The 24573-nt window shown below is 39.8% G+C and overlaps 1 protein-coding gene across 1 annotated transcript in view; it reads left to right on the top strand.

Annotated features, from left to right (window-relative positions):
* ATG2B (autophagy related 2B) overlaps positions 1-24573 on the top strand; it is a 76379-nt gene that overhangs the window by 19368 nt on the left and 32438 nt on the right. Inside the window, 17 exon segments of the mRNA XM_043556964.1 lie at positions 627-806; positions 5465-5561; positions 5799-5984; positions 7008-7162; positions 7256-7361; positions 8744-9005; positions 10236-10386; positions 11219-11311; positions 11451-11639; positions 13897-14170; positions 14991-15093; positions 17178-17370; positions 17645-17787; positions 22418-22575; positions 22977-23050; positions 23052-23150; positions 23895-24045. Of these exon segments, the coding sequence (XP_043412899.1) occupies positions 627-806; positions 5465-5561; positions 5799-5984; positions 7008-7162; positions 7256-7361; positions 8744-9005; positions 10236-10386; positions 11219-11311; positions 11451-11639; positions 13897-14170; positions 14991-15093; positions 17178-17370; positions 17645-17787; positions 22418-22575; positions 22977-23050; positions 23052-23150; positions 23895-24045 (2614 nt within the window).

Below are 24573 nucleotides of genomic sequence, written 5' to 3'. Positions count from 1 at the left end.
TTAGCCCATTCCCCCTCCCACAACCCCTCCAGAAACCCTGTTTGTTCTCCATATTTATGAGTCTCTTATGCTTTGTCCCCCTCCCTGTTTTTATATTGTTTTTGTTTCCCTTCCCTTAGGTTCATCTCTTTTGTCTCTCAAAGTCTTCATATTAGTGAAGTCGTATGATTTTTGTTTTTCTCTAATTTCACTTAGCATAATACCCTCCAGTTCCATCCATGTAGTTGCAAATGGCAAGATTTCATTCTTTTTGATGGCCGAGTAATACTCCGTTGTGTGTGTATATATGTGTGTGTATGTATATATATATATATATATATATATATATATATATATATATATACACATACCACATCTTCTTTATCCATGCATCCATCCATAGGTGGACATTTGGGCTCTTTCCAGACTTTGGCTATTGTCAATAGGGCTGCTATAAACATGGGGGTGCATGTGTCCCTTCGAAGCAGCACAGCTGTATGCCTTGGATAAATGCCTAGTAGTGCAGTTGCTGGTTCGTTAGGGTAGTTTTAGTTTTAGTTTTTTGAGGAACCTCCATACTGTTTTCCAGAGTGGCTGCACCAGCTTGCATTCCCAAGAATTATTTTATTCTTATTGCCTCATTGTAGGAAACTGAGCCAAAGCTGTCACCCAGCTGGAATCCCAAAATTGTCTATGAGCCACACCCACAACTAACTAGAAATTTACCAGAGATGGCACCCTCTGACCCAGTGCAGATTGGAGGGCTGATCGGTAGGTTGGAGTTGAGTCTCACGTTGAAACAGAATGAAGTACTTCCTGGAGCTAAGGTAAGTGTTTGTTTTATTTTCTATAGTAAAACAAAACAAAAGTACAAGCATTCTTTAATCTGTGCAGTGGTCTCACCGATTGGTCACTGGATTGTCCTGTAACTAGGGTGCCCACTGTCCTGGAGTCAGCGTTCTTACTCTCTGCTGGGGCCTCTGTCCTCCCATCTTAAGGCTCACGTGAGGACTGCCTTTGCCCTTCTGCTGCTGCTTGGGTTTAGCACTGTCTCCTACACTCACTCTCCTGCACTTGAGCGGTTCAGAAACATTCGTTAGTTCAGAAACTAGCAATTTATTAAGGAATCTGTTGTCACAAAAGTAAGTTTAGGAGAAGAGATTTGGAAAGCAAGAAGTTGACTGTAGAAGGTGCTTAATTGTATGCATGTAAAAATGCCCACCTTTGTGCGTTTTGAACAGAATGACTGTTTTTATGTTGTGGAATATTTATGAAAAGAGATTGATTCCCCTCTCCCCGCCCCCCCCCCCCCCCATGGTAACTCATGGCTTTTGTAGAGCTTGTAAAGACAACACCTGTTTTGTAGGGAGCAGTATTGGGCGGTCTGCTGGGGAATCAGGAAGCTTGTGTTTGTGTAGCTGGTTAAAAACGTATTTGTGGCATGTTATTTTCAAACTTTGAAAGCTAATTTGCTATATAATCTGTGTAAAATGTAGTTTAAATTAAGATGTCAGGATTTAGTCATTTTACTCACTGTGCTAACTAGCTGTAGGTGTTTGAGTGCTGTGTGCCAGGGCCTGTGCAACTTCTTGGGGAGATGCAAAGAAGAGTGGAATACTGTCTTCGCCTTAATACAGCATATAATGAGAGCTATAGAGATTGCTGGGGGGAGGGGCATGGGAGAGGGAGCAACTGAGTGCACGTGAATGCACATAGGATTTTCAGAGGATTGAAGGATCTCCAGCAACCCGTCCTTGGGTTGGCACTCCTGGCTAGAGGTGGAGGCAGGGGAAGGGGATAATCAGAACCTCAGCCTTCCTATTTCTGAGGACTCCCTCTCCTTCGTTTAGTGCTCTGTCCTACCCTAGGTGCTAGGACCTCCTTTCTCCAGTTCTTAAAAGCCTCTTCATAAAATAACACGAGAAAGCTGTAGGTGTGTTTAAACCCTCAGGGAATCCCCCGATGTGCTAAAATCCTTGGGAAACTAACACACTCCTGCCTCTGGGAGGGGTGGGGGGGGTGCATTTACTCTTTCTCTAAGAAGGGAGAACCATAGTAACTTTTATAGTTCTGTTTTGATTAAATATAGTTTTCAGCATTTATATACTTGATCTTTGAGCAGACCCAGACTTTTGCACACTATGTGTTGATTTGCATAAGTGCCTTTTCGATGTTGCTTTTGGACATCTGTGTATTAGGTGACAAATAACACCTGGAATCACTGCATGAGGGTATGATTGCCAGCCAGTGTGTGATGTTTGGGGATCTTACTCTCCTCGCCTATGTGGTAATTGTTTTTGCGGTAGTAACTTGATTTTTGAGTACATATAGTTCTTATTTAATGAAAATGAAGACTAAATGGAGAAATAAAAGTTCTAGATGTTAGCATTGAGAAATGTAAATCTCATAAACAATACAGTGTAGACAAAGATGGCATCGGTTAGGGGTGCTCAAAGTGCCCGATCTTTAGTCCCTCTGATGTTCATTAGACCCACGTCTTTCAACTGTGAGTTCAAAATGTTATGAAAGATATTTTATGTAATTTTATTATTTATTTATTTATTTATTTTTTTTTATATGAAATTTATTGACAAATTGGTTTCTATACAACACCCGGTGCTCATCCCAAAAGGTGCCCTCCTCAATACCCATCACCCACCCTCTCCTCCCTCCCACCCCCCATCAACCCTCAGTTTGTTCTCAGTTTTTATGAGTCTCTTATGCTTTGGCTCTCTCGCACTCTAACCTCTTTTTTTTTTTTTTCCTTCCCCTCCCCCATGGGTTCCTGTTAAGTTTCTCAGGATCCACATAAGAGTGAAACCATATGGTATCTGTCTTTCTCTGTATGGCTTATTTCACTTAGCATCACACTCTCCAGTTCCATCCACGTTGCTACAAAAGGCCATATTTCATTTTTTCTCATTGCCACGTAGAATTCCATTGTGTATATAAACCACAATTTCTTTATCCATTCATCAGTTGATGGACATTTAGGCTCTTTCCATAATTTGGCTATTGTTGAGAGTGCTGCTATGAACATTGGGGTACAAGTGGCCCTATGCATCAGTACTCCTGTATCCCTTGGATAAATTCCTAGCAGTGCTATTGCTGGGTCATAGGGTAGGTCTATTTTTAATTTTCTGAGGAACCTCCACACTGCTTTCCAGAGCGGCTGCACCAATTTGCATTCCCACCAACAGTGCAAGAGGGTTCCCGTTTCTCCACATCCTCGCCAGCATCTATAGTCTCCTGATTTGTTCATTTTGGCCACTCTGACTGGCGTGAGGTGATACCTGAGTGTGGTTTTGATTTGTATTTCTCTGATAAGGAGCGACGCTGAACATCTTTTCATGTGCCTGTTGGCCATCCAGATGTCTTCTTTAGAGAAGTGTCTATTCATGTTTTCTGCCCATTTCTTCACTGGGTTCTTTGTTTTTCGGGTGTGGAGTTTGGTGAGCTCTTTATAGATTTTGGATACTAGCCCTTTGTCCGATATGTCATTTGCGAATATCTTTTCCCATTCTGTTGCCTTTTAGTTTTGTTGGTTGTTTCCTTTCCTGTGCAGAAGCTTTTTATCTTCATAAGGTCCAGTAATTCACTTTTGCTTTTAATTCCCTTGCCTTTGGGGATGTGTCGAGTAAGAGATTGCTACGGCTGAGGTCAGAGAGGTCTTTTCCTGCTTTCTCCTCTAAGGTTTTGATGGTTTCCTGTCTCACATTCAGGTCCTTTATCCATTTTGAGTTTATTTTTGTGAATGGTGTGAGAAAGTGGTCTAGTTTCAACCTTCTGCATGTTGCTGTCCAGTTCTCCCAGCACCATTTGTTAAAGAGGCTGTCTTTTTTTGCATTGGATGTTCTTTCCTGCTTTGTCAAAGATGAGTTGGCCATACGTTTGTGGGTCTAGTTCTGGAGTTTCTATTCTATTCCATTGGTCTATGTGTCTGTTTTTGTGCCATATTTATTTATTTATTTCAGTTCTCTGAGACTGGTACCCACCCCAAATAGTTTATGGTTCACATACTCAGTTTTAGCATGTACTTTCAGGAATGTGCTATCTAAGAACATAGAGGACTTGCATGTATTGAATTTATAGAGATTTCGTTTCAGTTACAGTGTCATATTGAGTTTGAAATTATTTGACTTTATTTTTTAATTTTTGTTAAAGTTTGTTTATTCGGAGAGAGAAAAAGCATGAGTGGGGGAGGGGCAGAGAGCGAGAATCCCACGCTGGTTGGGGCATAGTGCCCCAGCACTTAAAAAAGCAAAAACATGGAGCGCCTGGGTGGCGCAGTCGGTTAAGCGTCCGACTTCAGCCAGGTCACGATCTCGCGGTCCGTGAGTTCGAGCCCCGTGTCAGGCTCTGGGCTGATGGCTCGGAGCCTGGAGCCTGTTTCCGATGCTGTGTCTCCCTCTCTCTCTGCCCCTCCCCCGTTCATGCTCTGTCTCTCTCTGTCCCAAAATAAATAAAAAAAGTTGAAAAAAAATTAAAAAAAAAAAACCAAAAAGTGATAGCGATGATTGTTATTATTGGAGAATGTTATTATACTCTCAGATCATGGACGTTTCTCAGAGTTACTATATAATACAATATTTTTTGTTTTTAGAATCAGAGGAAATTTGTTTTTTCCCCTGGGGAAGGTGCCATTTTCCAAATATAAATGTATTTTATTAATTGAATTCCTTTTAAATTGCAAAATGGCATAAAGATAATGGGAGTGTTAGCATTAGGACTAAGAGGAGGTGAATGAAAAGTAAGGCGGCCATAGCATATTCAACTTTTTAGAATGTGGTGTAGAGAGTGGAGTAATTGTTTTTGTCAGAATATACTCCAGGGGAATCAAGACGGGACTGGGTGGGCTCTTATTTCTAGGAGGAAAATTGGACAAAGACTTGGAAAAGAGCAAGGCAGTTCACCTGGTCGCCCAACTCCATTGGCATCTCTGCTGTGGCTTTTGCTTTCCTACCTAGCGGGGAGTGGGCTTTGTGGAATACGGGGCATCTGGAGAGGCACGCTGCTGATAGGGAAGTGTCCCCAAGTGCTGTGCTAGCAAGTGGGCAAACTTGGGAAAGCCAACTTTATTTGCTATTGGTGTGACTCCAGCTTTGAGGATTATGACTCGAGTCTTGAAGTCCTGCTGGGAAGGAAAACTGTACTACTAACTTGATATTCTTTCTTAGTGACTGTGTCTTAAAGCCTCAAATACCTTAAATACTGTATAGTAAGCTTACAGAGACAAAAAGTGTGACGTTGGACTTGCCAACATGGAATTTCTCGGGAGGATTTCCCCTCTTAGAACAACAGTTTGATGGCCTATAAGTCTTTTTATTTAGATTGTGTGAATTCGTGGATGGAATCTTAGGTAAAAGAATTGAAGACTGACTAATCCGTATTGATCTCCATGCATTAAAGTATACTGGGATTTGTGGTGATGAGGTTTTAAGAGTGTTTATCCTGAGTGGTTTTGTTTTTGTTTTTTGTTTTGAAGTTGGATATTGATGGACAGATAGACTCTATTCACCTATTCCTGTCACCGAGGCAGGTGCACTTGCTTTTGGATATGTTAGCAGCTATTGCCGGACCAGGCAAGTATGGCAACGGGTTACTCTGTTATTATTTTTAACTTTGAAATTTTTTAGTTAAGATCAAAGATTCTGTGATTTCTAGCTAGCTGCTTAAAACTACTGCATAGGTCTCTAAATAGTGGTAGTTCTGAATTGACTGGCATGAAGTTGCTGTTAGTATTGAACAAGTGGGTTTTGGGAGAGAGATGATTAACTCCAGATTTAATTACTGTTTTGCTTTCCTTTCTATACTTCCAGAAAATTCTAGCAAAATAGGATTAGGTAACAAAGATAGAAAAAACCGACCTATGCAGCAGGAAGACGAATATCGAATTCAGATGGAATTAAACCGGTATTATTTGAGAAAAGATTCCCTCTCCGTGGGTGTATCTTCAGAGCAAAGCTTTTATGAGACAGAATCTGCTCGGACACCTTCTAGCCGCGGTAAGCAACTAAAACCGTTGACACTAGATTCCTACAGTGTCATCAAAGAGCAGAGTAAACAATTTAGCTGTTGTGAAATGGAGTTTAGTAATGAAAGAACAAAACATCTGTGCTGTAAGAAGGTTTCAGTTAGTAAGTTGATCTAACCATGTCATTAATTACAGTGATGCACCGGCACATGGACCTTTTTTTTTTTGATTGTGTAATCTTGTTTCATAAGTCATGATTTATTCTGTTTTTTTTTTATTCTAAGGATAGTCAATTCACAAAAATGCATTCACAAAAGATAAATTGGGGATAATTATTCATTTTGTCAAATTCTTACATACTTGTATAATGATTTATGGCAGATTCCTTTAGGAACCTTTCTCTACTCTTCTATCAATTATATGTAAATATAGTCTTTATCAAGTAAACCTGGCACTTACAGGTGTTTTACAATGTTTATTTAAGCACTAATACCTTAAATAATAAGAATCACTTTAAATACAGAATGTTGAACTAAATAAATTAAAAACTAAGAAATTAAAGTGTATTCAAGCAATTTTGGCCATAACAAACTTCATTCGCCTCAGGGTGAAACAACCTCCAGAAAGAAGATAGTGAAAGGTAAATAGAATTCTAAATGATATATTCAGGTTTGTTTTTAAAGAAAAAGCTGTATCCACATGAAACCAGATATCGCAAGATCTTCATACTATTTTAAAGTTGGGTTTTAACTCCTAAACTGTCACATGACACCTAAAAATATACCATGTAGTACATGTCATATATTTGGAAAAAAAACAAAAAACCACAAAACAAGTTCCCCAGTAGGATAGCATAACTGTAACTTGTATTTGGTCGAGTTTTTATTATGCCATTTATATCTTGGATCCAAATAAAGTACCCTACTGGAAGTAATGTAAACTTTAGGGCATCACCGTATTGCAGATAATCTGAAGGAAGAATATGACATTAATACATGTTAACTTACTATAAAGACATGAATTGACACAATTGACAAGGTTTAATTCTCTCTAGAAGAAGAAGTTTTCTTCTCCATGGCCGATATGGACATGTCCCATAGTCTCTCTTCTCTTCCACCCCTTGGAGACCCTCCAAATGTGGACCTTGAGTTGTCGTTAACTAGTACATATACAAATACTCCAGCAGGATCTCCATTAAGTGCTACTGTGGTAAAGTATTATTTAATTGTTACTCTCGGCTTGAAAAGTGGCTTCTAAAATTCTACGCTTTATTCATGTGATTAAAAAAAAATTCTTTTACAGCTTCAGCCAACGTGGGGAGATTTCCTTGATCATCATAAAGAACAGCCAGTAAGAGGGTCAGCATTGCCATCCAACCTGGCGCCCCCACCAGCTTTACAGAAAACTTGTACGTAGCATAAGACATTTGTTGATAGTGCCACTAGAATTTTTAAAAGTTTAAAAATTAAACACATTGTTTCTTTCTTGAAAATGCCATTCTGGGGGCGCCTGGGTGGCGCAGTCAGTTAAGCGTCCGACTTCAGCCAGGTCACGATCTTGTGGTCCGTGAGTTCGAGCCCCGCGTCAGGCTCTGGGCTGATGGCTCAGAGCCTGGAGCCTGTTTCCGATTCTGTGTCTCCCTCTCTCTCTGCCCCTCCCCCGTTCATGCTCTGTCTCTCTCTGTCCCAAAAATAAATAAACGTTGAAAAAAAAAAAATTAAAAAAAAAAATGCCATTCTGCCGCTGCTTTTCTTTCCCTTCAGAAGATTTTCTTTTGATCTAGGCCATTTAACCAAATTTAGAAAGAAAATGTGAACTTGTAGTCTTTGTGTATTTAAATATTTTTATTAAAAAGTGCGTGTAAGTTTCATATTATCGCAGCTTAGGCGTCTCACCCACCATCTGACGCTTTTCTTGAAAGAGAACCTCAGGTTTGAAATAGACACGAGGCTTACAGGAAAATTTGAGCAACTTGTGGTTGATCTGTGACTTTTCCAATACAGTTTTATCACTGCAAAAGTTTTGTTTCCGTGTGTGTGTGTGTGTGTGTGTGTGTGTGTGTGTGGTTTTTTTTTTTTTTAAAGATTTATTTATTTACTTTGAGAGAGAGAGAGCACGAGCAAGGATGGAACAGAGAGAGAGAGGAGAAGAGAGAATCCCAAGCAGGCTCCACTGAGCCTGATGCCAGGCTCAGTCTCACAACCAGGAGCCAGGATCAAGAGCCAGCTGCTTAATGGACTGAGACACCCAGACTCCCCATTGTTGTTGTTGTTTTTTTTAAGTTTTATTTATTTAATCTCTGCACAGCGTGAGGCTTGAACTCATAAACCTGAGATTGAGTCCCGTGCTCTACCGACTGAGCCAGCCAGGCATCTCCATATGTGTGTCAAGGATCCAGGATATAAAATGCAGAGAGTTAACAGCTTATCTTGTTTAACATCAAATATCATTCAAACTGTCGTGTGATCACCTGTTTTTTAAAACTAACACAAGTAGGGGAGCCTGGGTGGCTCAGTCGGTTAAGCGTCCGAGTTCGGCTCAGGTCATGATCTCATGGTTTGTGAGTTCGAGCCTCGCATTCGGGCTCTGTGCTGACAGTTCAGAGACTGGAACCTGCTTTGGATTCTGTGTCTCCTACTGTCTCTGCCCCTCCCCCACTCTCTGTCTCTCAAAAAATAAATAAACATTGAAAAAAATTTTTAAACTAACACGAATAAATGTTTTATAATTTTGATATAATGGATTATTTTTAAGTATTTTATGTATCTCATTTTAACCCATGTGTTCCAGCTCTCCCATCTAGATCTGTTTCAGTGGATGAATCCAGGCCTGAACTTATTTTTAGACTAGCTGTGGGAACCTTCTCCATCTCTGTGCTTCACATCGATCCTTTGTCTCCACCTGAAACGTCATTGAACCTTAATCCATTGACACCTTTGGCGATAGCTTTTTTTACTTGCATAGAAAAGATTGACCCAGCAAGATTTTCAGCAGATGATTTGAAGTCTTTCCGAGCAGTATTTGCCGAAGCTTGCAAACACGATCACCTTAGGTAAATTCTCTCGTATTTATTAATGCTCCTTGGAAAAGAACCGGATGATGTGGGCTTTTGTGTCTACCTATCACCATTTGTTTTTCTAATTCCCATTTTACTTGGAAACGAGGGAATGAGTGAGGTTTCTTTCAGTGCTGCAGACATGCTTACCATAGAATCTCTCGTTCAGGTTAGATGCCACGTGAAACAATTCACATAGGAGACCGAGATAATCTGGAGTTTTCTCTGCTCTTGACAAGATTTTTCGACCACATTTGGCCAGCTAAAATAGTGACGCCATTATAATCCTAAAAATAGTTCCTACTGTCAGTGGCTCAGCAGAGATGGCAGTGGTGGTAGGAGTGGAGTGAGTTCATGAGAAGGGATGTGCCCCAGTCCTCTGCCGGGGGGGGAGGGGGACAGCACCAAGGCTCATCTTGAGCCTGGATCCTGCACTTCCAACTTCTGCTTTAAAAAATTAAAGCCGTCCAAATAGCCAATAATCTTTTCAGCTGATTGAGTTGAGTCCTACTAGGTGAGGAGATGATTAAATTTGTAAGTATGATATTCTTAATATGTAAATATTGTTTAACAAAGTGATCTTTCATATTGTAAATGATAGTTTAGGCACATACATTAATATTTTTAGAAAACAGTTTGGCCTTTGATTTTAACTTTAAGTATTAACAGTTACTACACAGAGTAGTTTTTATACATAGCAAAAGAAACTCTATGGTAAGGACCATAGTATTCATAATAAAATTGTAAAAACCTCTCCCCACCCCCATTTTTGACAGGGTTTCAAATATATGCCAGTAGGAAATATAAGAAAAGCAGCAACAACTGGAAACGAGCTTACACTTGAGATCCACTGACTGAAGTTTTAAAAATATTGCATGAGGCTTTTAGACAATTTTAAGAATCTATTATGTATATTTTACAGATATGAAAGCTTTTGTCCACTGCAGTGTAACTTTTAAAATGTCAAAGAACAAAGGTCAGTGTTGGGAAATAAATATATCCTGGATAATTTCCTATTGACGGAACTGCTTTCTTATGTCAGGGAATGGGAAATTTGAAGCAGTCTTGCTGGTTAATACCCTTAGGAATATTAGTTATCACTAACAACTTGAACCTGTCAGAATAGGTGGATAATTGTGCTTTAACAACCCTTGTGGACTCTTCTTTAACACGTTGGTTAATCTAGAAGTACATGAATACTCTTAAATGCTTCATTTGTTATAATAGATTTATAGGTGCTGGCGTCAAAGTGTCCTATGAACAAAGACAAAGATCAGCTTCCCGATATTTTAGTACGGATATGTCCATTGGGCAAATGGAACTTTTGGAGTGCCTGTTTCCAACTGATTTTCATTCTGTTCCTCCTCACTACACAGAGGTAAATGCTAGATACTTTTTCTTTAGATTCTTCCTTTTTTTTTTTCCTTAAAGTTTGAGAGAGAGGGTGAGAGAGCACGAGCAGGGGAGGGTCAGAGAGAGAGGAGGGAGAGCATCTGAAGCAGGCTCCGTGCGGACAACGCATAGGGCTCAGTCTCCCAAACTGTGAGATCGTAACCTGAGCTGAAACCAAGAGTCGGATGCTTAATCGACTGAGCCACCCAGGTGTCCCTGTTGAACATTTTAAGGTACGGCAGTCAAGGTCATTGTAAGAGTCTGTTAGACCTTTTAATTTAGAGTTGACTTGTTTTAAAGTGGCAGACAGATTATGAGACTGATGATTTCATTTCACTAACTTTCCAAGCACCATTAATTTCAGAAGATTTCTGCCATTCAACAAATGCTGAATGCCTGCAGTGTGCTAAGAAGCACTGTTTAATACCAGCAAAATGTCTTTTGTTCATTTATTAGTAGTCTGATTTTTTTTTTCTAATTCTAAAACCTGTTCTAGAGAAACTTTTCAAAGTTATTCATGATAACATTTATTGTTGTTACTTTGTACGTTATTTTATTTTCAGAGTACTTTCTTGGGCATTAATTTACTTGAATTCTCAGGTACATTTTGCAGATGAGATCCTAAGTATCCCAGGAGTGAACTAACTTGTCTAGGATTCACGCTGCTTGTAAGAGCCCAAAATGAAATGTAAACTCCTCTTTCTTGACTTCAAAAAGCTTAAGCTTTTCCCACTATTATATTAGCAGCTCTGTTAATTCATGAAATTAATGATAGTTTAATATCTTACATTTAATTTATCTTTGTCTTTCTTTGTAAGCTTTTAATGTTTCATTCCAAAGAGCGGACTGATTCCCATCTCCCTGTGTGTCTTCAGCTTCATTATAAGCATTCTGAGAATAAAGGACCCCAGGTAAGAGGCCTTTTTATGTGATTACCACCTGTAAATTTTCATCTGATATGTATTTTGTCACAGACATAAGGTTTTCACTTCATTTTGTGGTATTAATGGTTATATTAATGTTTTCCTTTTTTTTTTTTTTTTTTTTAAGGGTAATCAAGCAAGACTTAGTTCTGTTCCTCAGAAGGCAGAATTACAAATTAAGTTAAGTCCAGTGTTCTGCGAGCTGGATATCAGTATTGTGGACAGATTAAATTCCTTGCTTCAACCACAGAAACTTACTACAGTGGAAATGATGGCATCTCACATGTATACATCCTACAATAAACCTATTAGTCTGGTAAGTATTCAGAACATTGCAAATACTAATCGTAAGTATAGCTAACTAATGGGCTTATTGGGATCATTTCTGGGCTTAAGTATTCTTAATAGCTTAAATAGCACCTATTATTAAAACAGCATCATTCATAATAATGAAAAATGAAGACTTGAATGCCTAGGTGGTAGACTAGCTGAATATGCTTTGCTAATATATGGAGTCAAATACTTTCGTGGCCATTTTGAATGATGGTTATAAAGACGGGCCACATGAAGAAAGCTCATGAAGGAGTATTAAAAGTGGAACGTGTTACTCCACATAAACTTTTGTGACCACTGTGCAAATAAACTTGAGGTATAGAAAAAGAATGGATAGAACTGAACCAGTTGGTAGCATTGATTATGTTAGAGTGTGGCATTAGATTCCCTTTCCTTTTCTGTGTTTGCCCAAGTTTTATAAATTTCAATTACAATATCTGTGCAAAACTCATTGACGCATTTAGCAAACTACTTGGTCTACCTGTAAAATGTAGCCCATATGATGAAAGATACACTTGTGAAGGTGGGAATTTAATTTATAGTATTGGGTTATTGGGCATCGCATTAGGTCACCTTTACTTAGATCTGTCTGGTGCTTGGTGTCTTTTCTAAGCAAGTAAGTCAGATTTGCAAGAAATCCGTTAGGAATTTTGGGGCTGGAATTCGGGCGCTATAAGGACCGGGAACAGATATAGACAACTTTGGTTTAAAAAGAAAAGGGAAAAGCTGTTTTTCTACTTGCTTGTTTCTCCCTCAGTTAGTGGCGGGCATTCGCATTAAATCAGCGTTCTTTAATTTTTGTTGTCACCAATTGCTAATTATTTGAAGTTCTGTGGGGCTAGTGTGCGTGTTTACTGTTGGCCATAGATGTACCAAGATGATGGCTTAATCTCTTGGGTTATTTTTGCTGAGAATAGGGGTTAGTATTACAAAGTCCAATAGGGGAGAGAAAGGATAGGTGTGTTAAAAATCCAAGTCGAGGGGCGCCTGGGTGGCTCAGTCGGTTGAGCGTCCGACTTCGGCTCAGGTCACAATCTCACGGTTCGTGAGTTCGAGCCCTGCATCAGGCTCTGGGCTGATGGCTCAGAGCCTGGAGCCTGCTTCCAGTTGTGTCTCCCTCTCTCTCTGCCCCTCCCCCATTCATGCTCTGTCTCTCTCTGTCTCAAAAATAAATAAACATTAAAAAAAAATTAAAAATCCAAGTCTAGGGTAAGAAGGGGACTTTCTAATCTGGGAGATTAGACTAGAAGTAGGGGGAGTGTTCTCACCTGCAGTGTAGTCTGGACTAAAGCTTTTTTTTTTTTTTTTTATTCTTTATTTTTGAGAGACAGTGAGACAGAAATGCAAGTGGGGGAGGAACAGAGAGAGAGGGAGACACAGAATCCGAAGTGGGATCCAGGCTCTGGGCTGTCAGCACAGAGCCCGATGTGGGACTTGAACTCAAAAACCACAAGGTCATGACCTGAGCCAAAGTTGGATGCTCAACTGACTGAGCCACCCAGGCACCCCTGGACTAAAGCTTTATAAGCTTCAATGCATTTTAGGAAAAAAAAAACCAAAAAACAAAAAAAACCAGACTTTTATCTGAAGGGCATGTTCTTTGATACTTTTGTTGTAACATGATTTTGAGTAAAGGGTGCATACATGTCTTGGTTTCTAAGAGCCATTTGATGGGCTTATACACTTGGGTTGGATGGGAGCTCAGAGTGAGTCATCTGGTGAATATTTAGAACTTACACTGTGCCAGGCTCTGGGCTTCGGCCTGGAAATACAGAATTGAGTCAGGGATGGATGGGCCTTTGCATTTGGCTCAATGTATCTAATTTCACATTGAGCCTTTGAAGTAGCATAGTGGTAGACAGATTTCTTCGTATTGGAAGTTAAGTTGATTTTTAACTGTATTGGACTTATTGATAACCTACTTTACACACTGTCCTTTTTTAGTCTGTACTAATACATGTATGCATCTATAGCACCTGTGTCTTTGGTTCAGTTTTTATTTTGACTGATTTGATATGAGGATTTAACTTTTGCCAGTAATTTGGAATTTTGTCAATAGCTGTTACATTATAAAATTCCATTACTCTAAATTAACATGGTAGTAGTTAATTTGAATTTTATTTTAATGCTTTATACTGAATGAGGAAGTAGTGATGATACATATTGTTGAATACTAACATCGTTTGTGCTTATTTACTTAATTTGACATTTTGGTGTATTTTTGATATTTTGTGTTTTAGCACAAGGCTTTCACCGAAGTATTTCTGGATGATTCACATAGTCCTGCAAATTGTCGGATATCAGTCCAGGTTGCCACACCGGCATTAAACCTTTCTGTCCGCTTCCCAATACCCGATCTTCGGTCAGATCAGGAAAGAGGACCGTGGTTCAAGAAGTCGCTTCAGAAGGAGATCCTTCATTTAGCATTCACAGATCTAGAATTTAAGACTGAATTTATAGGAGGATCAACCCCAGAACAGATTAAATTGGAACTTACCTTTAGAGAACTAGTTGGTAAGATTGAACGTGCCTGTAAGAGCCAGACCAGAAATAACCGCTACTGAAACAAACATGAAAAAGTCTGACAGTCCGCAATATTAGTAACATTAGACACCGTTAGAAAACAAGAGGAATGGCTTTTTTCCAGTGTTGTATACCAATATGGGATACAATTATTTTTTTGTTTTAGTTACTAAGCATGATTATTCACTTCGTTAAAGTACTTTTCTACAGGGGAATGTTGTAAAGTTTCTTTTCCCTTGTTCTGAGTTTTACACATCTTTACAGATATTTACAGTTGATTTGCTGATTATGACTTCATTAAAGGGCCTTTAGGCATTATCTGATCTAATCGACAGTGGTAGGAAACTCAGTATTCTGGAGGAAAGTCATTCTTTGTAAAATGGACTGAAAAATCACGCATTGGTTATTGTGAACGGAGGGAATTCTTACAATGCTTGGTACAAAGCGTTTAAGAAATATAGTTATTATCCCTGTGTTCCTAGATGAGCTGCATAAACTTTTGTGTAGAATAATCATTGAGTGACACTAAGTGGCACCTGCTGTATTTACTGTCATGATTATGTACTTTACACATTAAACTTGGTGCCTTAAGAATTTGAGTTTGGGCAGAAAACATCATCTTTAGTTCATCTGCTCATCCTGTCTCCCCACATGTACCCATGAAACAGGGACAAAAGAATAAGTGCTGTACAACTTAATGTTGCACTGTGTCCCTCATCCAGAGGACCTTTGCTTATGTAAGGAGGAAACTACTTTTACTCTTAGCACTTGAAAAGAAATGCATTTTATTGAATCAGTCTTGTTTTATTAGGGTCATTCCAGGAAGATAAAGGAGAATCATCTGTTAAGTTTTTCCATGTGTCTAGTGGGGTAGATGGAGATACAGCATCATCAGATGACTTTGACTGGCCACGGTGAGTACCAGATGTATATGATAGACATTTAGTGAGACTATTGTTTCTAGAATAAATTGCTGTAGCACTTTTAATTGACATTTTGGCTATGAATTTAAAAATACTCTCCCTAGGGGCGCCTGGGTGGCGCAGTCGGTTAAGCGTCCGACTTCAGCCAGGTCACGATCTCTCCGTCTGTGAGTTCGAGCCCCGCGTCAGGCTCTGGGCTGATGGCTCAGAGCCTGGAGCCTGTTTCCGATGCTGTGTCTCCCTCTCTCTCTGCCCCTCCCCTGTTCATGCTCTGTCTCTCTCTGTCCCAAAAATAAATAAACGTTGGAAAAAAAAAAAAAAGTCTCCCTTAATGCGAGAACTCAGAGGAAGATGGACAAAATCAATTTAAAAATCCATACTGAGGGGCACCTGGGTGGCTCGGTCAGTTAAGCGTCCGACTTCGGCTCAGGTCATGATCTCACGGTCCGTGAGTTCGAGCCCCGCGTCAGGCTCTGTGCTGACAGCTTAGAGCCTGGAGCCTGTTTCAGATTGTGTCTCCCTCTCTCTCTGCCCCTCCCCTGTTCATGCTCTGTCTCTGTCTCAAAAACAAATAAATGTTAAAAAAAATAATAAAAAAAATAAAAATCCATATCGAGTGTATTACTCTATGATGAAAGGTGTCTGTCTTTATTGTGAGAGATGAAGTTTAAAGTGTATTCCCTGGTCTCAAGTTACCCAGTTTAAGTAGAGGGACAGAAGAATCCTTAACTGTTTTAAAAATCATTCGGGGCTACAGGCAAAGAGTCATGTGGCATCATTTGGTTAGTCGTCAGATGAATCTTCTAGTCCGTGGTCTCTTTTTTTCAAAAAAAGTCCGTGACAGTGTTTTACAAATCTGGGGAGCTTTTACAAGATACTGATTCATGGACTCCACCCTGAGATTTTGGGATGGAGCGTGGGTATCAGGATAGTCCAAAATTACATCAGGTGATTCTAGTGTACAGGTGGATGTCAAAAATTACTTCAGGATTTCTTAGAATTAATAAAATAATTATATTTATTATAGGCTACTGATTATTCCTTAACACACTTGTTACTCAGTAGATATTAGGACAAGATTATTATTTAACTTAATGGCCTGATAGTGGGCTTTGATATGTTTGAAAGGATGTCATTTACTTGAAATGATGACTTTTTATTATATTGAAAACTGAGTATTTGAAACCTGAGAATTAAAGCGGTCTTTTCTTTAGCGCCATTTTTACCTGCTCCCAGTATATCGGGCCTTGCAGGCTCTTAGGCGTGATCAGTTCGTGCCTGGTAATGAGCAGTTTACTGTATGAGTTTCCAGCATAAGAAATGGATCTACTTCAGTTAATTTGGAAGCACATTTTCTATTAGAATATCAAAATTAGGAAACGTTGGTCACTGTTCGTCACTAGAGCCAACCGGCACCACCTACTTAGGGGAAAACCCATTATAGATGCAGGACAGCTGTTTTGCTTGAGGGCATCAGGCCTCCTCACAGCGGTGTCGAAGGGCGGACTGCAGATCCTTTACTAGTGATGAGCAGGGAGGAGGAAGGGAGGGGCTGAGGGCATCAGCTCCTTTATTCCAGGTTTGTAGCTTGCATACAACAGCGACCCTGCAAGCCTTTCATGATTGAAATTCCTGAAGGAAAGAATTACTTCATCGTTGCAGTTCTAGGTTATTCCCTTATCATCTCCTTTTCCATTTGAACAGTTTCTAGAACGTAAGGTCTCTTAGGTAAGCAAGTGTTCCATGATAGCAGAACCCCAGAAGCATTTGGTTTCGTGATACTAAATAGACTTCTTAGGTAAAATTCGTTGACTCTTAGTGAAATTTACAGATCACCTTATGTCCTCAAAAGATCAGATTTTTCTGTTAGCCAAGTATAAAATGGTAATTCCCCTGTTTTATTTACTTCTGTACTTCGAAGTTACAACACACTCCGAAGTGGTTACGTGTCAATAACTAGACTTCGTAGAGAAGCTGAATCCTATTGTCAGTGGTTTTTGTGTCAGTGTGCAGAAAAGTTAAAGCTTTGCCGTTTCCACCGAGACCTTGAGTTTTTAAATTGTCTTTGCTGTCAGAATTGTACTGAAAATAAATCCGCCAGCCATGCATTCCATTTTGGAGAGGATAGCAGCCGAGGAAGAAGAGAGTGATGGCCGCTATCAGGAAGAAGAGGAAGGAGGTGCCCATTCCCTAAAGGATGTTTGTGATCTGCGAAGACCAGCCCCATCTCCCTTTTCTTCTCGCAGAGTCATGTTTGAAAATGAGCAGGTAAAATAAAAGTGAGCAGGCAATGAAGGGATTATCCTCCATCACGTACCAATCATTTTCATTATTTTTAAAAAGTACTTTGTATACTACGTTTACTAGGTTTTTAACTCCAAGACTGAATAATACCTATTTCTTTCTTGGTTAAAAGTGATTACGTGTTTGTTTACTTGCTCACATACCAAGTCCTATGGATAGGGTGAGAAGATGCTACTCTTAATTCTAAATACGAAATGGTCATTTGATGCTTTTTTTGCACCCAACTATTCTATTTTAGATGGTGATGCCAGGAGACCCTGTGGAAATGACAGAGTTTCAGGATAAGGCAATCAGCAATTCTCACTATGTGCTGGAACTTACATTACCCAGCACTCATATAACACTGCCTAATAAAAGTTTTTACGAGAAGCTGTATAATAGGTGAGTTTAAACGCATTCAGTTGAGTCTTTGGGATTGGACGTTTCTGCCTCACTGCCTCCCTGTTTCCCCACTTCCCCCTTTTCTTTCCTTTAATATTATCTACCGTCTCTGGGTACCTTGTGTGCTGTTGATTATGAAACTTAACGTTACAGTGGGCTGTTGTCATAGCAGAGTTTCCTAACCGGTGTGCCTGGTAACTCGGTTACTTGTGTGTGAAATGTTTATTTCCTCCACCGTAGTTAGCTGGCTGCTCTCTGTCACCTTACCACAGGGTACTGAGAAAATAGGTCTTCTGTGTGTGCAGTGACATGAAAAGAGTTGGGAGGTCCTGGATGGAGGGCCAGCAGGTGCTAGGGTGGAGTCAGAATCCTAGAATCTTTGTGTAAGGAGCATCTTTTTTCAGAGTTTAAAAAAGCATCTTGTTAGAATTCCACAATTCAAACTTGTCAGTTTGCATGTAACAGTTTAAATTAATTATAAATATCCTTAAATATACATTCCAAGCAAGTATGTTGAAGTAATGGGATTCCAGAGTTGAAATATCCTAGCCTCTGAAGACCTTCCTAGCTTACCTGGCCTCCCCAAGCTCAGTTTCCTCATCTATTAAAAAAAAAAAAAAAAAAAAGTGGGTGATACCTATACCTGTCTCAAAGCGTTGTTTAGAGGATTAGATGATACAGTACTTGGAAAGTTCTGAGAATACTGCCTAGCATATAGTAAGCACTCAGTAGTCCTCTTGTCACTGTCCTCGTTCCTATACACTGAAGGAATCTCTTCTATAGCATACCTGAAAGATGGTCTAGAAAAAGATGTTCTTAGTGTCTGTCATCACTAGCTTCCCATATGTAAACATGCTATTCTCATTTTTACTATTTTATTTTATTATTTTATTTTCAGAAGCGCCACCTTTGTTTCTGCTACACATTTACTTGCTATCCGATATCCCTGGCCCTTTATTCCTTAACTGTAACTAATAAGCTCTGGATCTCCTTATTGCCTACCCGTGACCAAGACTGTTGATCCTAGAAAATTTAAGTTCAAGAAAGATCCACCAAGTTCAGTTGTCTTGATGATGAGATAGATTCATAGGACAGTCCATTGAGATGCAGGAAGAGAATGTTCTTCTGTTTAACTTTTTAAAAAGTCTTATAAAATTTATATATTTGCTTTATAATATTCATAATGTATAAATTGAAGCATATAATTTATAGACACATCAGAAGGCTTTTACAGTTTTTTTTGTTTTTTGTTTTTTGGTTTTTTTTTTTTAGCTGTTAGGGGTTTACACATGATCTAAGGTTTGGAAACCACTGATCTCTCAACCATTCTTTTATAGTTGCGAAATAACTAAGAGCTCACGGATGTGTAAGGCTGAGACAGAAAAATGAAAGATTAGTTCAAAGTCCAGTCCAGAGGTCAGAGGGCTTAGTCCATTTCTTACACTTTCTGCATTTGCTCAAGCAGGTGGCTGTTGGTTTAATTGGGAGATCAGAACAGAAATATGCATCTTAAATTCAATTTATAAATCTGTTCATTTACCACATTTTAAATACAAGACCAGGTTTTTTGTTTTTTGTTTTTTTTTTAACATGAGTCCTTGGTTGGAGGATTTACATAAGTATAACCCAAAAAGTTTTGTCTGCAGTTTTTAATTTGTGAACAGTTTCAAAGTAATCTGAGTGCAAAATCCTTGGATTTTAAGATTTTTTCAGTCTATATGCTTAAAAGTCATCTGCTAGCACAATATTTTATTAAAATCTACTTACAGCAATAAATACAGCTGGGATGAGCACATTTGAGGCCAGACACAGTGACACTTGGTGAATACACAGAACGTCGAGCTCGCCTGGTGGGAGCAGCATTCTCCGGTGTGCTGGAGAGCAGTCCCAAGGAGCCAGCAGTCAGCATATGGGGGACATCAGTCAGCATGGCACGTGGGGCAGGTGACTGCTCCCATCGGGGTGCTAGAGAGTATCTGAGGATGGGTTACATGGGGTTACATGGGGGGTTGCCGAAGAGCATTTCTGTCGTGCCTCACTCTGCCCACTTCTGCTGTCAGATGCCTACAGTTATGTAAATGCTGAAGTGTTCCATTACCTTGTGGATCTTATAAGTCACATATCGAAGCTCTCCGGGCTGTGAATTCTTTGCTCCTTATTTGGCTGTGAATATGTATATTTTTATTTTGAAGTTAATATCAAAGTTTTCGAATATTCTCCAGCTTAACAGAAAATGGCACAAAGAGCTTTTTTTTTTTTCTCCTGAATCCTTTGAGACTGAGCTGCTGGCCTGAGGCTCTCTGAGCACTTGGGTGTGTACTGCCCACAAACAAGGACATTCTTCTACATAATTGTAACTCAGCCATCAAAGTGAGCAAATTGATACTTGGCGCTACCTAGTCCTCAGACCCCATTTGAGTTTTGCTAAATGTTTCAATATTGCCCTTTTAATTATATAATTATATGTTCTGTATTATAGTGTTATGTATTCTATAATATATAACATAAAATACGTATATATTATATAATACAACTAATGTATTATATAATGTGTATTATTATATATTATATAGTATAACTTTTATTCTTTTTAATTTTTGTACATCTAAAAACATAACTCTGACCAGGAGTTATAACCAACTTTGCCTTAACTTCACACATTTAAGATCTTGGTTTATTCCCTCAGTGCCTGGGTCATCTGGCCCTGTTTAGACACATAGTCTCAGGTACAGGACCGTTTTTTCTATTTCAAAAGTCCTTTAGAATAGAATGTAAAAAAAAGAATTTTCACTAGCTTTTTAGACCAGATATTTATTGAGCATCTTATATTTTAAGCTCACAGCCACAGGACCATGGTGATATGTCCTTAAATATCTTAGGCATCTTCTTTCTTGGTATTAGAAACATCATCCGTGTTTTGCAGTATTAATGGTACCAAGACTGTGTTTAGACCAACATGTAAATTAAGGAAAATGTAAAGTCATATGAAACTTATCTTTACAGGTCACCTCCCAGGAACTCCAGGTTTTAGATAAAGTGATGGTTTCTCTTTAACCTATGAAGATAAGAGAATAGTTGTGGGGAAATAAGTAAGAGAAGAGTTATTTCCCGAGAAGATTCTTCATTTTGTTTTGTTTTTTTTCCCTTTTATATCTTTGTTATTTATTTACATAGGAGTTCAAAGTAAGGTCAGGGTTTAGACTCTTTCGTATCTTTGTCCTATAAGTAATATACCCAAGAGAAGCCAGCAAGCCAATGAGTACCACACAGTTTTGGGGCACAGCTGTCATTGTGTCTGGGATGAGACCTATTTCTGGCCTGTGTCACTGGTATTCTTCACCTATGACGCTTCCCAGATGGAGAGCTTTCAGGGTGGGGATTTCAGTCTCCTGAGGGTCACAGTACTCCATACTCCATCCTGGTGTATACTTTCTAGGGCTGCAGAAGCTCAGGAATTGGCCCAGAAAATTCCTAGACAAGTGGTTCCTCCCAGGAAGGGCCAGGGCTCCATCGTGGCTTGGCACCTTAACTGGTATTCACACTAGGCTTTACGATGAGTCTGTGCTTTTGGCAGTCCTTCCGTGTGAGTCATCAAGCCCTTGGTGCCTGTTACGTGACAGTCACTGTGTGAGGCACATAGAAGGGTGCCCAAGACCCACATCCCTCTCTCTGAGAGGCTGCGGTCTAGGAAGGGGAAGCAAGAGAATAGAGTGTTGGAGGCGCCATGATTGAGTTACATCTGTGAAGGATTTGCCGGGGGTCCAAATCGATCAGAAGGCTTCAGAGAGGATGTTGGAAAGTCTGAGTTTTCGTGGAAATGTAGAGCATGGGTGATGAGGGTGGGGGGAGGAACAGAAGGGCATCAGAGTAGGGACAGATTTCTTTGAAAAAGTAGGATGTGTTGGTCGCCTGGCTTGACACGTATCAACCCGTTAGTCACCGGTCTTGACTTGGCTGCGCAGCTCGTGAGAGGGTCTCATGTTTCGCTTGCACTCTTGGTCTCCTGCACACTCCCCAGTGAAGCTGCTCTTTCTGTGGGAGGGAACGCACTTACCTAGGGACGGTGAGCGCTGGAGGAGAGAGCTGGACGAGATGTGGGCTGTGGCCCCAGTTCCCCCGCAGATCAGCTGTGTGGCCTGTGGGAGGCAGCTTCTCCGAGCGTGAAGTGAGGGTGGTGGTTCTTCCTCGGCTGCCCCGTGGGATGGGGGGGCATCACACGAGACAGAGCGTGCTGTGTTGCAGCTTGCAGAGTGCTCTCCTGTGGGAGCAGTTTTCCCTTGTTCCTCATGGGTTCTTAAATTAACTGCCTCCTTTAAAGTGCACTTAGATGTATGCACACCACACAGGTAAAACTAGGCAGATAGCTGATGAGGTTATCTCATCGTACGGATTCCTTTCTCACGGCCCCCCACTAGCGCCATACCAGTGCTTTTTCCTTTGGAAGAACGTAATGGATGTTTAAAAAAAGCAAAAAACAAAAAACAGAACTTTTTTTTTTGGTAGGGTCTAATTTCTGTGTCACCATTTAGAAAAATTATTATTCACGTGACTTCTTAAAGGCATGTTCTGTCGTGTACCTTCAGTGGAACTACGAGTGACGTCCTTATTTCTCAACTTCTGTCTATAATAGGATCTTTAACGACTTGCTGCTCTGGGAACCAACTGCCCCTTCGCCAGTGGAGACATTTGAGAATATTTCATATGGTATTGGTCTTTCCGTAGCCAGTCAACTGATTAATACCTTCAACAAAGATAGTTGTAGTCAATTTAAATCTACAGTTCACTATGGTAATGTATTTTAAATTTGTTTGGAATTAAAATGCCTGGTTTACCAGTAAATTAGCAACCCTTTCTCAATTGGCATGAAAATATTTCTTGGCTGTTTTCTACTCGTAATGTATTTTATAATATCTTTTAGTAACTTACAGTATTTCCCCACTTTCATCTATATATTGGGAATATTATCAATGAAACGTGTTGCCTTTATAGTGACACCATACACGTTGTCTTAAGGTCATTGGGAAAGAGAGCAATATAGTAAGTACGTTCTTATTGTGAGGCCAGATTCTTGGTAAAAAAAAACAAAAGAACAAAACTGGTTGTAAGATAAGAATTGCGATAATGTTCCAGTTACTGTTTTATTTTAATAACTGTCAGAACCGTAGAATTATGACATTTGTTTCTCGCAGATGAGGAAAGTGGATCCGAGGAGGAGACGTTGCAGTATTTCTCTACCCTTGATCCCAACTATCGTTCCCGTAGGAAAAAAAAAACTAGACTCTCAGAACAAGAACTCACAAAGTTTTCTCTCAGTTCTTCTGAGTGTTAATCATGGATTAATGGCAGTGTTCACAGAAGTAAAGGTGAGGATTTGCAAATGCAAAGTGTTTCAAGTGTATCTTATTTCACATCTCCCCCGATCCGTACATGCAGTCATCGAGGGAGTGGGAGGTTGCCTCGGGCCTGGGGAAGATCAGTGTCGTGAGGCTCTCGCTTCCACGGTGACTTGGTGACCGCAGCTTTGGGGAACGAGCTGTCACTGCAGATCAGAAGACAAGTGTTACATGGTCCTTTTGGCAAAAATGCTGGTTCTGCTCCTGCAGTGATCGCTAGAAATTTTATCTGTTACAAAGGCGGATGAAGGACAGGGATTCATTTGGCAGAAGAGGCCCCACCAGCATTTAATTATTCAGTTTTTTTTTTTTAATTTCTTTTTTAACGTTTATTTATTTTTGAGACAGAGACAGAGCATGAACGGGGGAGGGGCAGAGAGCGAGGGAGACGCAGAATCGGAAGCAGGCTCCAGGCTCTGAGCCATCAGCTCAGAACCCGATGCGGGGCTCGAACTCACGGACCGTGAGATCGTGACCTGAGCTGAAGTCGGATGTGCAGCCGACTGAGCCACCCAGGCGCCCCTAATTATTCAGTTTTTAATACCACTGTGGTGGGTGGTTCCAGAATGAGACCAGTTTGCCACCACATGGGAGGAACTTCGAAGCTGAATCAGGAAGGAGCAACCCAAGGGTCATTCTTCCTTTTCTGCAAGTAAATAATGACTTCTGTGTTTTTCTGATCTTTTTTTTTTTTTTTTTTTTTTTTTTTTTTAGCAAGATAATGGAGATCTGTTGGAGAACAAGCATGGTGAATTCTGGTTAGAGTTCAATAGTGGTTCCTTGTTTTGTGTGACAAAATACGAAGGTTTTGATGACAAGCACTACATCTGCCTTCATTCTAGCAGTTTCAGTCTATACCACAAAGGTAGGACACGTTTCATGTGTGTGTCGTTCGCTTCTGTTTAGACCGGTTTAAATTTTATTTCACAAAATCTATTGAGAACGGAACTCTGATAATAGAAATTATTTTCTGTGGGGTGTTCTGATTCCATTGGCAAAGTGATGCTTATTGTACACTAGGAGTTGACTTTGATTTTGGGGGCAACAACTTTATTGAGATACAATTCATGTACTATCCATTTCACCCATTTAAACTCTACATTTCATTGGCTTTTACTATTTCACAGAATTGTTGCCACCATCATCACAGTCAACTTTAGAATGTTTTCATCACCCCTAAAAGAAACTGGGTACCCCTTAGCCGTACCCCTCCCATAGCCTTCACCCTGCCCAGCACTAAATAACCTCTGATCTACTTTGTGGATTTATGTATTCTGTATGTTTATGGAATCATTCAGTATGTGGTCTTTTGTGAATGGCTTCTTTCATTTGTCATGATGTTTCCAAGCCTCATCCAGGTGTGATGGTGTTTTATCCTTTTTCATTGCTGAAT

Source organism: Prionailurus bengalensis, chromosome B3 (assembly GCF_016509475.1).
Source record: "Prionailurus bengalensis isolate Pbe53 chromosome B3, Fcat_Pben_1.1_paternal_pri, whole genome shotgun sequence".
Taxonomy (NCBI): Eukaryota; Metazoa; Chordata; class Mammalia; order Carnivora; family Felidae; genus Prionailurus; species Prionailurus bengalensis.
This window is presented reverse-complemented; position numbering and strand designations above follow the sequence as displayed.